At 37.5% G+C, this 14,574-nt stretch overlaps 1 protein-coding gene across 1 annotated transcript in view; it reads right to left on the bottom strand.

The window, feature by feature from the left end:
- Positions 1-14,574, bottom strand: part of IQCA1 (IQ motif containing with AAA domain 1) — a 356,514-nt gene that overhangs the window by 170,363 nt on the left and 171,577 nt on the right. The window contains exons 7-8 of the mRNA XM_053713497.1: positions 10,090-10,174; positions 1,101-1,238 (exon numbers count right to left, since the gene is read on the bottom strand). Of these exons, the coding sequence (XP_053569472.1) occupies positions 1,101-1,238; positions 10,090-10,174 (223 nt within the window). The remainder of the gene's footprint in view (positions 1-1,100; positions 1,239-10,089; positions 10,175-14,574) is intronic.

Here is a 14,574-nt window from a genome sequence, read left to right as displayed (position 1 = left end):
CCCAACCTATACTGAAAGTTTTGATACTGGCGTATATGCTATTGACAAGCCTAAGTAAACACAGCCAGCAGAAGAGATTACACCCTCAGTGGGATGCAGGATAGTTAAGTAATAAAATGATAATTTTCCATTGTTCTCTCTATGTATTGAGCTTTGGTGTTCCAGACAAATATAAGATAAGGAATCAAGTCTGTGTACACAAAGTGATAACATAATGAGATCTGATATTACCTGAAGCTCAACCTATTGTAATAGGCTGTGGTTTCAAAGCACAAAACCAGCTACTTCAGATACACAAATAAACCCGAAAATGCAATTTCTCATATATTTTATACTCTGCAGTTGGTATAATAAGTCATTTAAAATACATTTATGGAAAAACAATTTTACAGTGTACTGTCCCTTTAAACTTTGTACAGTATTCTAGAAATCTTACTGGTCAGATAATGAAATCCAATGTCAATGTTGAACCATTGAAAAATGTGTTCCACATCCAATTTAGAACATTAAAGGGATATGCAAGCCAAACATTTTTTGTGTGATTTAGACAGTGCATACAATTTTTTTTTATATCAAATTTGCTTCTTTCCCATGGTAATTCTTTGTTGATACCCAGGTAGAGCACTACATGGCAGGAAATAGTACTGGCATCTAGAGCTCTTGCAAAACTGCTGCCATATAGTGCTCAAGACACATGCACATTCCTGAGCTGACATCACTGTTTTTAACAAAAGATACCAAGAGAACAAAAAAATGATAATAGAAGTAAAGTTGCTTAAAATTGCATGCTCTATCTGAATCATGTCCCTTTAAGTTATTGTGATGATGAACAGTGATCTATTTTCAAAATCAAAAGTGACTCCATTGGGAATTGTTTAAGAGTTCCGCATGTTTTCACCAACCATAAGGAATTGTGATTTTGCCGGATAAAACATTCTTAGAATAGGAAGTTTTATGTTTTTGTAGGCAATATTTAAATTCTCACTTGGAAACACAAAAGCCTAGAAATGTATCCAAATATAACCCAGGTTCCATTTTACTTGACTGTCTATAAATTCAAATGTGAAATGCCCCAGGTAGACTCACAGAATACTCCTTACCTCTTCTTTCCCTTTTCCTTTTTTCCCTTTGGATTTGTCTTTCTCCTTCTTCCCTTTTTTCTTTCCCTTTTCCTTCTTTCCCTTGTCCTTTTTTTTCTTTTCTTTTGCTTCTTCTTTGGCAGCAAGTTCTGCAGCAACCTGAAGATATGGAGGAAAAATTATATTACCAGACAAAAAAAAGTGAATGCTGGAATGGCTGGGCATGCACCCAGAAATAGGTCATACCTGCCTGCAGTAGAACACCTACAGATTAATGGCAGCCATGTTAGTTCAGAATGAGAGCAGGACAGGCTTACACTGTTTCTTTCTAATATAGGATGTGTAGTAGAAGATGCATGATCAGGTCAAGTTCACACAGTGCTTAGTCTAGTTGATACCTGAATACACCTATCAGGCTAAGCTTGCACAGTGCTGGGCTTAATAAAACAGAGGATGACCTGGCTTAAAGGGACAGGAACAGAGGCGTAACTAGAAACCACAGGGTCCAGGTGCAAGAATCTAGGAAGGGCCGCTCCCCCCCCCCAACAAAGTAAATTTGATTAAAAAAATAAATTAACATTTAACACAGAAAAAAAGGAGGTACCCTGTGCCCACAGTCTGTGAGATGGTCTGACCCCCTATTACTGTATATAGTGACACTGTTTAACCCACCAGTACTGTATATAGTGAGTCAGTGACACAGTCTGTAATCTGCCAGTGAGATGGCTGGCCTGACCTTATCCGCCCCAGTACTTTATAAAGTGACCACAGTAGTGTGTGACATGGTCCAGCCCCCCGTACTGTGTATAGTGGTACTGTATAGTGACACTGTTTACCCCCGCCCCCCTTGCTGTAGTAACAAGGTCTGTAATTTGCTGGTTCCACAAACATACACACACACATACATGCATAAATACACACACAGTCACATACATACATACACACATGCATAAATACACACAGTCAGATACATACATACACACACATACATGCATAAATACACACACAGTCACATACATGCATACACACACACATACATACATACATACACACACACACATACATGCATAAATACACACACAGTCACATACATGCATAAATAAACACACAGTCACATACATACATACACACACACATACATAAATACACACACAGTCACATACATACATACACACACACACATACATGCATAAATACACACACAGTCACATACATACACACACACACACACATACATAAATACAAACACAGTCACATACATACACACACACACACATACATGCATAAATACACACAGTCACACACACACACACACACATACATGCATAAATACACACACAGTCACATACATAAATACACACACATACATACATAAATACACACACAGTCACATACATACATACACACACATACATACATAAATACACACACAGTCACATACATACATACACACACATACATGCATAAATACACACACAGTCACATACATACATACACACACATACATACATACACACACACATACATGCATAAATACACACACAGTCACATACATACACACACACACACACATACATAAATACACACACAGTCACATATATACACACACACATACATGCATAAATACACACACAGTCACATACATACATACACACACAGTCACATACATACACACACACATACATACATAAATACACACACAGTCACATACATACATAAATACACACACAGTCACATACATACACACACACATACATGCATGCATAAATACACACACAGTCACATACATACACACACACACACATACATACACACACACACAGTCACACACATACACACACACATACATACATAAATACACACACAGTCACATACATACACACACACACACATACATGCATAAATACACACACAGTCACATACATACATACACAAACACATACATAAATACACACACAGTCACATACATACACACACACACACACATGCATAAATACACACACAGTCACATACATACACACACACACATACATAAATACACACACAGTCACATACATACACACACACATACATACATGCATAAATACACACACAGTCACATACATACACACACACACATACATGCATAAATACACACACAGTCACATACATACACACACACACATAAATACACACACAGTTACATACATACATACACACACACACACACACACACACACACACACATACATGCATAAATACACACACAGTAACATACATACACACACACACATACATGCATAAACACACAGTCACATACATACATACACACACACATACATACATGCATAAATACACACAGTCACATACATACACACACATACATGCATAAATACACACACAGTCACATACATACACACACACATACATGCATAAATAAACACACAGTCACATACATACATACACACACACATACATACACACACAGTCACATACATACATACACACACATACATGCATAAATAAACACACAGTCACATACATACACACACACATACATAAATACACACACAGTCACATACATACATACACACACACATACATAAATACACACACAGTCACATACATACACACACACACATACATGCATAAATATACACACAGTCGCATACATACACACACACATACATAAATACACACACAGTAACATACATACACACACACACATACATGCATACATAAACACAGTCACATACATACACACACACATACATACATGCATAAATACACACAGTCACATACATACACACACACACATACATGCATAAATACACACACAGTCACATACATACACATACATGCATAAATAAACACACAGTCACATACATACATACACACACACATACATAAATACACACACAGTCACATACATACATACACACACATACATGCATAAATAAACACACAGTCACATACATACATACATACATACACACAGACACATAAACAACAATGGGTAAAACAGAAACACTAACCCCTGTAGTCAGAGACACTATTGAAGCATCATGTCACACTCACACGATATCAGTGCAGGCAGTGGCAGGTCAACGTTTTTTATTAAAAAAAATGTTTTTATTTTTTTTTAAGCTGGGCCCCCACCTTTGGGGGCCCACCCCCTGCAGTTTCGCCCCTGCACAGGAAACCCCAAAACTTTATTTCATGATTTGGATAGAACATACAATTTTAAAGAACTTTCCAATTTACTTCTATTATCAAATTTGCTTCACTATCTTGTTATCCTTTGCTGCAGAAGCATTGCACAACTCACAGCTAGCTGAACATATCCTTGCTGAAGGAGTAGCATAGCACTACTGGTGCTAGCTGAACATATCCTTGCTGAAGGAGCAGCATAGCACTACTGGCAGCTAGCTGAACATATCCTTGCTGAAGGAGCAGCATAGCACTACTGGCAGCTAGCTGAACATATCCTTGCTGAAGGAGCAGCATAGCACTACTGGCAGCTAGCTGAACATATCCTTGCTGAAGGAGCAGCATAGCACTACTGGCAGCTAGCTGAACATATCCTTGCTGAAGGAGCAGCATAGCACTACTGGCAGCTAGCTGAACATATCCTTGCTGAAGGAGCAGCATAGCACTACTGGCAGCTAGCTGAACATATCATTGCTGAAGGAGCAGCATAGCACTACTGGCAGCTAGCTGAACATATCCTTGCTGAAGGAGCAGCATAGCACTACTGGCAGCTAGCTGAACATATCCTTGCTGAAGGAGCAGCATAGCACTACTGGCAGCTAGCTGAACATATCCTTGCTGAAGGAGCAGCATAGCACTACAGGCAGCTAGCTGAACATATCCTTGCTGAAGGAGCAGCATAGCACTACTGGCAGCTAGCTGAACATATCCTTGCTGAAGGAGCAGCATAGCTCTACTGGCAGCTAGCTGAACATATCATTGCTGAAGGAGCAGCATAGCACTACTGGCAGCTAGCTGAACATATTCTTGCTGAAGGAGCAGCATAGCACTACTGGCAGCTAGCTGAACATATCCTTGCTGAAGGAGCAGCATAGCACTACTGGCAGCTAGCTGAACATATCCTTGCTGAAGGAGCAGCATAGCACTACTGGCAGCTAGCTGAACATATCCTTACTGAAGGAGCAGCATAGCACTACTGGCAGCTAGCTGAACATATCATTGCTGAAGGAGCAGCATAGCACTACTGGCAGCTAGCTGAACACATCTAGTTAGGCCAATAACAAGAGACAAATATTTGCAGGAACCAATCATTTTTCAACAAGGGATACCAAGAGAACGAAGCAAATTTGAAAATATAAGTGAATTTAAGTGTCTCAAAATGACATTCTCTATCTGAATCATGCAAGTTTAATTTTGACTTTGCTGTCCCTTTAAAACAGCGGTCACACCTATGAAGTCAAGCTTGCACAGTGCTGGGCTTCTATAAAATAGAGCGGCCTAGATTCTAAACTTTTAGAGTTTGCCATGTGATATTTGTTTCTTGGCTAGTGATAATGGAACATCTAGATTTTCCACACTCAGATTGGGTAAACATCCAAAACCCATATACAGGTATTTAACAGGAATTTACACTGGCTTTTCACAGACTAACAAATAAGCACAAACATAAACAGGCAACGGGAAAGGGAATCATTAAAACTGACACATTACTGTCTGTTGTAGCCTCCTAAATAACTTGATTCATGACATGTGCCATTAACCCCTTCCTTTCATTTTGTGCTAATTTATAATTACAATTTTTATGATGTCCAAACAGTTGTAAAAAATTAACAAACATTCACATGAGCAAAATGTCCAGATGTTTTTTTATTTCTTATCCATTGGAATGGCTCTTATAAATGGCTGATCCCATTGTGTAGACCAGGGCGCAAAACTCCTTTAATGGATTGGAATTTAGGCCAACGCTGTATTTCCCTTTGCTGTTTTGTTATCTCCTGATTGCTATTTACCAGGACAGGCCCAGCAAGTACTATATATAGAGAGATCATTATGTTTGTATATATGTATGTGCTAATGTATGTGAGTGCATGTGCTTATACGTTTTTATGAGAACAGGGAATTGAAAGATATTGCTATTGGGGAAGTTTTCACGGAACTTGGAATATGATACTGGTTTTTATTTGGCTAGAAAATCCACATACAACATCTGTGAAACTGTCTTACAATGACACAATAAAGATATCAAAACCTTTTAAAGAACCTGGCTCCAAAATAAACATTCATGATAATAAGTAACTGGGATTTGGGGGCAGGTCCCTCACAGAGAGCAGACCGGACCGTGGTTTTATGCGGCATCTCAGAAGGATTTCATGTCACGTACAAAATTTGATACTTATTATCGCTCTAAAGATCAAAGGCAGCAGCAAAAGTACAAAATAGGATAAGGGCTGGGCAGTCAGTTGCATGGGGAGGGGGTTAGGATCTTTTATCCTGGAGCGGCAGATCCAGTGTCAGGAATAAACTGCCAGTACAGATCAGTGGCCAAGCTTGAAAATGTGTCTGGTTTCAGTTTTAACCTGCTATTGTGAGCTGGGGTCAGACAAAGGCAGAGCTGTGTGTAGTGCGGGTTCTTTCTGATCTCTGGCCTGCAATACTCAGTGGCACTGTGCCCACAGAAAATAAACCACTGTTATTTTCCAGGTATTCCATGAGGAACCACACACTGTGCCACACAGCAGGCTAGATTATATGTGGAGCACAACCGATAGCAAAGGGTGCATTATCCATAGCACGACCCTGCTATAAGAATAGCACACAAACTTGTATCATTAGTGAATGGTAAATAAAGGTTTGCCAGAGAATCTTAATACAGCTAACATTTTTAAGCGGACCCTATACTTTTAATGCATAGTGCAAGGTGTACTATTATTAGTGAGTTAAGTATCACTCTCAAGCGCAACATAAATATAGCGATGGAAAAAGTTGTGCTTTTGGGGACCTGAAGTAAAATATTAGTGACTAAATATATACATAGTAAAACACATGTATAATATACTAAATAAAGTATTTTACTCATAGATAAAAATATTACACGTAAAATAAAGGTTGTAATATGTTTAACACTGATTAAAAGTTAGTGAAGTCCACTATTAGACCTTCAGCATAGAGCACCTTTGGTTTAGGGCCCCATTGGCGTAGCACTCGAGAGATAGCTTACATACGTTTACTTACATACATTTTTCAGTGCCCCCCACAGAAGTCTGTTGATTTAACTTGAGCAGTGTTAGCGCACTATACCAATAATAGGTCAGATTACAAGTGGAGCATTATTTAATGCTCCCGCTCGAGCGTTAACTGAGCTAGAAGTAAGCTTGTTGTGTGCGTTGGGTTGTGCTCAAGTTGAAAATAAACTGTTTCCGCTCTCCTGCTAAATCGGCAAGTGTAAAAAGCCGAGTTCACAATATCACACACACAATAACAAATTCCACCATAGCAGTCAAAGGAGCAAAAAAGTGGTAAAAAACCTAATACCCTATACTCGTAAACACGATAACATATTCTCAAGTGAGCTAACCTGACATGAAAATATTAATATTTCACATTCTTATGTTCTTCACATAGAAAAATGTGTTCTATTTATTGACAAATAGATATTTCTACATATATTTGATGGTATTCTGGTAATATATAATATATATATATATATATATATATATATATACACACAACACACAGAGAAAGTCCAGCAGATTTAAAAGCAAAAATGGAAAGGTTAGTTACCGCATTTGGCCAAATGGGACAAGCCCAGGTACCACATCAAGGTCCTTTCCAATACCTGGGACCCTAAAACAGCCACACAATGCAAGCTCTCAAATCCAAACAAACTGGGAACGAGGGAAGGGTGCACAGGCTTATGTAATCACCCTAGACATATACAAAACACGGAAGAGGACTGCACTCTTATACCGAACCGAGTACACATCCCATGACCCTGTAACATGCTCAGCCCTGGGTGCTCACGGGCACTCACAGGAAGCTGTGCTGTCCCCAGAGTCACAGGCAGTTAACCCCAGACATGTCTGGGTGCAAGAACCATAGGGACATTACAAAACAAATTAATACAACACACAGAGAAAGTCCAGCACTCACTTACAAGCTCTCAGCTAAGATTTAAAAGCAAAAATGGAAAGGACCTTGATGTGGTACCTGGGCTTGTCCCATTTGGCCAAATGTGGTAACTAACCTTTCCATTTTTGCTTTTAAATCTTAGCTGAGAGCTTGTAAGTGAGTGCTGGACTTTCTCTGTGTGTTGTATTAATTTGTTTTCTAATTTCCCTATGGTTCTTGCACCCAGACATGTCTGGGGTTAACTGCCTGTGACTCTGGGGACAGCACCGCTTCCTGTGAGTGCCCGTGAGTACCCAGGGCTGAGCATGTTACAGGGTCATGGGATGTGTATCCAGTCCGGTATGAGAGTGCAGTCCTTTTCCGTGTTTTGTATATGTCTAGGGTGATTACATAAGCCTGTGCACCCTTCCCTAGTTCCCAGTTTCTTTGGATTTGAGAGCTTGCATTGTGTGGCTGTTTTAGGGTCCCAGGAATTGGAAAGGACCTTGATGTGGTACTTGGGCTTGTCCCATTTGGCCAAATGCGGTAACTAACCTTTCCATTTTTGCTTTTAAATCTTAGCTGAGAGCTTGTAAGTGAGTGCTGGACTTTCTTTGTGTGTTGTATTAATTTGTTTTGTAATCTCCCTATGGTTCTTGCACCCAGACCTGTCTGGGGTTAACTGCCTGTGACTCTGGGGACAGCACAGCTTCCTGTGAGTACCCGTGAGCACCCAGGGCTGAGCATGTTACAGGGTCATGGGATGTGTACCTGGTCCGGTATGAGAGTGCAGTCCTCTTCCGTGTTTTATATATATATCTATATATATATCTATATATATATATATATATATATATATATATATACACATACAGTATATATAAACGTCTATGAGTGTGTGTAAATATGTGTGTATGTATGTATGTGTATAAATGTGTGTTACTGTGTATACAATCACTGTGACCGCCAGTCACAGCAATTGTACACTTAAAATGGAGCCTAGAGACTGGCATGATGCAGTGCATGTTTGTATGAGGCTCACTGGACATTCACTGAATGCCTTAGGAGTGAGGCAGTCCAGTATTGCCCAATAAAGTGCTCCATGGTAACATGATCCCTGTGACATCCATTGTCTGTTAACTTGGTGATAAAAGGGTTACATTAAAAAATGTAAAAATGCCTCTAGGTACATACCCAGGGGTGTCTAGTTTCTCCAAATATATACTTTTGTGTAGTGGTTTTGGATTGGGTGACAGTCCAAGTATAGCACATTTAGCTTTAAAGCAATAATTCCATCCTTGTAGTATTTGTCTTATATTTGCTGCTCTAGATTACTTAGAAACCTAAACAAATGGAGTATTGTATTTCGAAAATCAGGACAACATAATGGGGCAGAATTATCAAGCTGCTTGTGCAATGATATACGCTGTCGGCATTTATCGATGTGCGCTGGACATGATACACTACATCCTATCATGTCCGTCCGCACTTTAGTAAATCGGCCCCAATGAATCTATTTGGAGGTATTTTTTTTTTATCTACACTAGTTTGATAGAAATGGATATAAAGAAAACTGCAAAATATTTAACTCCTTTTTATTGTTATTTTATGTACCCATATAGGGTATTACAAGAAGAAGCCCTGTTTGTCTGTTTAAAAAGTGTATAAAATGAATAGGTCCACTACAACGAGAGAAGATAATTATGGTGAAACCAATACTGAGCAAAAATTCCAAAATTGTCTGTATCATTTAAGAACTGAAACTGGGAAAAATCTCTGCCCTTAAGGGGTTAGGACTTCTTTAGCTGCTACAACAATTATCACTATGAATACATTTGGTTCACTAAAAGGTATCACAATCCAATAAGGACAGTACAGAAAAGAATATGATCAGTAAAAATATTTTTTTTTATCCCAAAATCAGCACTGTTACCTGCTCAGGGGTCTTCTGGGCAAATATAGCTTTGGACCCCCCATCTTCTTCATCAGGAAAATCTGGGAATTTGCCTGTTGCATGCCTAAAAAAAAAAAGTCAGACAAATTAGGCTAACAAATCCAAGAGGGGAATTATAAAAACAACCATCCTAAAGTTTGCTGAACTCTGACCTTTACAAGAATGATCACCATGCTTACAAAATACATTTAATTACAGTGAACTATTATAATTACTAAAGATTCCAAGGCATGCTAGGTCTTAGTAATGAGGCGTATGATTTCGGAAGCTTTATGTTGAACACTTTTGTTCAAAGACAAATAGGAATGAACACCAGCATGTTACAATTCAAACAAGACCATCCCATATGCAGCAATACTTTAGGAAAAATGCAGGAGGTTCTTAATGGTTCATTTAGACCTTATGTACCTGGATCTCAGCAGTGACTTCCTGTACAATGTGATAATCCCATATGAAAACTGCACCAAGACAAATATAAGGCATATGTCTGTGGTTTGAAGACATAATAAGATAATGTGATGGTATGTGTGTTATATTGTAATATTCCATAATATAATGCAAAAGGTTACTTTGGGCACAATTACAAAAATATGATACAAAAGTATTATAATACACCCACAGATTTTAAACACTGACTAATAAATGTAATTTTTCTACAAAAAAAATAAAAAAATGAATAAAGATTTATTGTAGCAAAAATAGCATTATCTTCAAGTCAGCTAAGATAAAATTATTATCACAGAGCAGGTGTACATTTTGTGGAGCTACAAATGCAAAGGTAACCCTATCAAGGTAAACAAAGATTCATATATTTGAAAAGTTAGTGGTATAAAATGTCAGTCTGACTGCTGGGCCACAGCAGGAATGAACACAAATATGCTGCTGCATCTGAACTGCTATTCGTTGGTTGATGGCATCTGTGAATAAAGAGATTAAAGGGACATTAAACTGCTGTGTACAACTAGCGTATCATGGTTACTAATCACCACACGATTGCATTTCTTCCTATACCTGCAGCTCTCTTTAAAGCCGTTCTCTTATTTTAACTCATTACAGAATCCAGCTGTTAAAGCTCTGCATTTTATACTGGGCGCCTCCATCTTGTAGCTCACTTATTGTTGCATCCTGTGATATGAGCAGTGCACTTTCACAGATCTGCTGTTTGACAGCTGTACCTTTCACTTCAGTTTAGCTCACATAATAGAGAGAGCAGAAATATTACATTTGTGCAGTTTTTTTGCACAGTTTAAAAGTTACATAACAAATATAAGCTCCAAGATGGTGGCACCCAGTGTGGTGATGCTGAGCTTCACTAACTGATCATTGTAAGTGGTTAAATAAGAGAATAACTTTACAGACAGCTGCAGGCACAGGAGGGAAAACAATAACACCACGAGTAGTAAGAAAAGAGTGTGCAAAAGTGGGCCAGACTAGCTGGCAGACGATACTCTCTCCAGTTCTGTTAATGTATTGAACCTTTAACCAGCAATCACAAATGTCTTCATTCTTTACTGAATGTGTCAAGTAGAATAAGAGTGGAAGAGGAGAGTATTGAGAATTTGTATTATCCAGATAGAGCTGTTAATGGATTAGGATTATGTACTAGGCAATGTATCTATTTGTGCTTTTATGGCTGTGTTGTTAACAATATATTAACAGGCAGGTATAATTATGTGACAGTGTATCAACACTCAGGGATTACAAGTGGAGCGGTATTTTGTACTTTCGCTATAGCGAAAACTCAGGATTTTCATTGTTGCGCTAGTCGGGTTGCGCTAGTATTACAAGTTGAAAGTAAACTGTTTTTGCTCTACCGGTAACCAAAACCGCAAAAAAAGGCGAAATCTGAAAATCATGATCACGTTTACGCATTCGTCCATAAGTTAACACCTCAATATCGCACAAACACTTTTGCATATTCGCATTCCCCATAGAAGTCAATGGAGAAGAAAAAGTTGAAAAAAACCTAACACTTCAATATCACAAAACAACATAGCATATTCTCATTAGCGCTAAACTGACATGAACATAGGAATATTTCATGTCTCAATGTTCTTTACATTACCGAATATCTTCTATTTATTCATAATTTAATATTTCTACATATATCTGATGGTTTATAAAACCAATATACATATATATATATATATATATATATATATATATATATATATATATACATATATACAGGTAGCCCTCAATTTACGCTGGGGTTAGGTTCCAGAAGGAATGGTTGTAAATCAAAACCGTTGTAAATTGAAACCCAGTTTATAATGTAAGTCAATGGGAAGTGAGGGAGATAGGTTCCAGGCCCCTCTCAAAATTGTCATAAGTAACACCTAATACATTATTTTTAAAGCTTTGAAATGAAGACTTTAAATGCTAAACAGCATTATAAACCTAATAAAATAATCACACAACACAGACTTCACTTGCATTTTTCTGCGAACATTTCTTTCTATGCATTCCAATCTGGACTGATTTATAGACAGGAAGATCTTGTTCCTTTGAAATTTGCTCGATAGCTCATGTCTGGTTAAACTGACTACTTTCAGCTTGCTTGGCTTTGCTGCAACACAATCGGACAGCTCCACCTACTGCCTATTTTAATAAATGCACTGCTGTGTAAATTGAACCGTTGTAAAACGAGGGCCACCTGTATATTTATATATATATATATATATATATTATATATATATATATATAGTTGATTATATATAGGTATAGATATATATATATATATATATATATATATATATATATATATATAGGAATATCTATTTACAAATACTATTGAACATATGTGCAGAGCATTGGAATGTGAAATATTTACAGTAAATACATAGTTAAAACCTTTATTAAATATTAATATAGTATAAATGTATTTTTAGAAGTTTTCATCTACTTAACTGCAAAGGGCTCTAATGCACTTATATATATGTATATATATGTGTACTTATATATTTATGTGTTTATATGCGTATATATGTCTGTATATATAATACATACGTGTATATCTTTAGCAATGTATCTGTATGTATCTCAATGTTAAAGCCCTTTTGAGGCTTTTTTTGTCTAACACCTAAGATCTCATGTCTTTAAACCCTTATAACTTTTGTGTGCAATATTTTTTGGGAATAATTTTTTATTAGACAGTATTAATAGGAGTGTAACTGTACTTTGTAATGTGTATTTGATGTGTTTTGTGACATTTTTTTGTTTCATAAAACTGTTAACCACAGCTCTGAGGACATGGTAATCATTCGCTCAACTTGTACTATCAGTGAAATTAAAAATGCAACTGGAAACATGATCTTGCTTGCGCAAAAATTGTGCTCCTCACTTGTAATCTAGTCCTCAATGTTATAATTGTAGTATAAGCACTTTATTAATAAGGTAATAAGTTCCTTCATAATATATATTGTTGGTTTCTTAGTGTATTAATAAGGTATATATCACGGTGCAACAGAGTATCAAAGCATAAATGTTGTTATTATTGGGGTAGGTGAACTTGATGGTGGTAAGTGACTCTCAACAGAGCATAAGAAATCATGGGTGGGCTGCTGGATCTCTCCCCTATACACCCAGACCAGCAGACATGCTAAAATGTGGTCATCTGGAGGTTACAATTTGACATTCAGGTCTTCCATGATGGATTTCCTTGTTGTGAGTGAAGAAGCAGTGACTTTATTAATGGAGAGACCTGACCTAATGTTAATGTGAAAGCAGGAGGTAATCACACGGAGATGGAAGACCTTTGCTTCATTCCACTGGCGCTTCTTTACTAATGGCTAGGCCTGACATAACATGGCCCACTGATCTGCTGCAGCCCATCTGCTTTCCATGGGAAGTGAAAGCCAGAAGGACAAAGGCCCAATCCTTATTTATCACTTCTGCTATCAACACTCCCTGCACTGAGCCAGTTCTGACATTCTTCTCCCACACGGCTCTTATCAATGAGCCTGGCTGTAGTGCATTGCATTCATTGCATGTCATATTAGTTGTACAATGCTGTATATATATATATATATATTTATATATATATACACACATATACACAGTATATGGTGACTGGTCCCACTGATATTACATGTGATATCACATTGCGATCAAAAGGACAATAAACTACTTTTTTATCTACATATACATAATATATATAAGCAATTCAGCATTCTATTGCAAAATATCTATATACAAATGTTTTTAAAACATTTAAACCTGTAACTTTGTACAATATATTTTGCTAGGGCCGTTTAGGGATAAACCACTTGTAATTCCTGTTCAGTATGTTTATCTTGTCTAATTCTATTGAGGCCTGCTAGGCCAGCTGTAAATTAGTTTTTGTACTTCTCTAATGTGTAAGCTGGGAAAGGCAAATTGCAATAAGCTGTGCTCCAGCAGTGTAGAAAGAATGAAACAGGAATTTTTTAGAGGCTTTTACACAAAAGTAAGCAAAATAAATAA

The sequence above is a fragment of the Bombina bombina genome, chromosome 1 (genome assembly GCF_027579735.1).
Source record: "Bombina bombina isolate aBomBom1 chromosome 1, aBomBom1.pri, whole genome shotgun sequence".
Taxonomy (NCBI): domain Eukaryota; kingdom Metazoa; phylum Chordata; class Amphibia; order Anura; family Bombinatoridae; genus Bombina; species Bombina bombina.
Note: the sequence above shows the minus strand (reverse complement) of the source record. Positions and strands in the feature narration are given on the sequence as shown.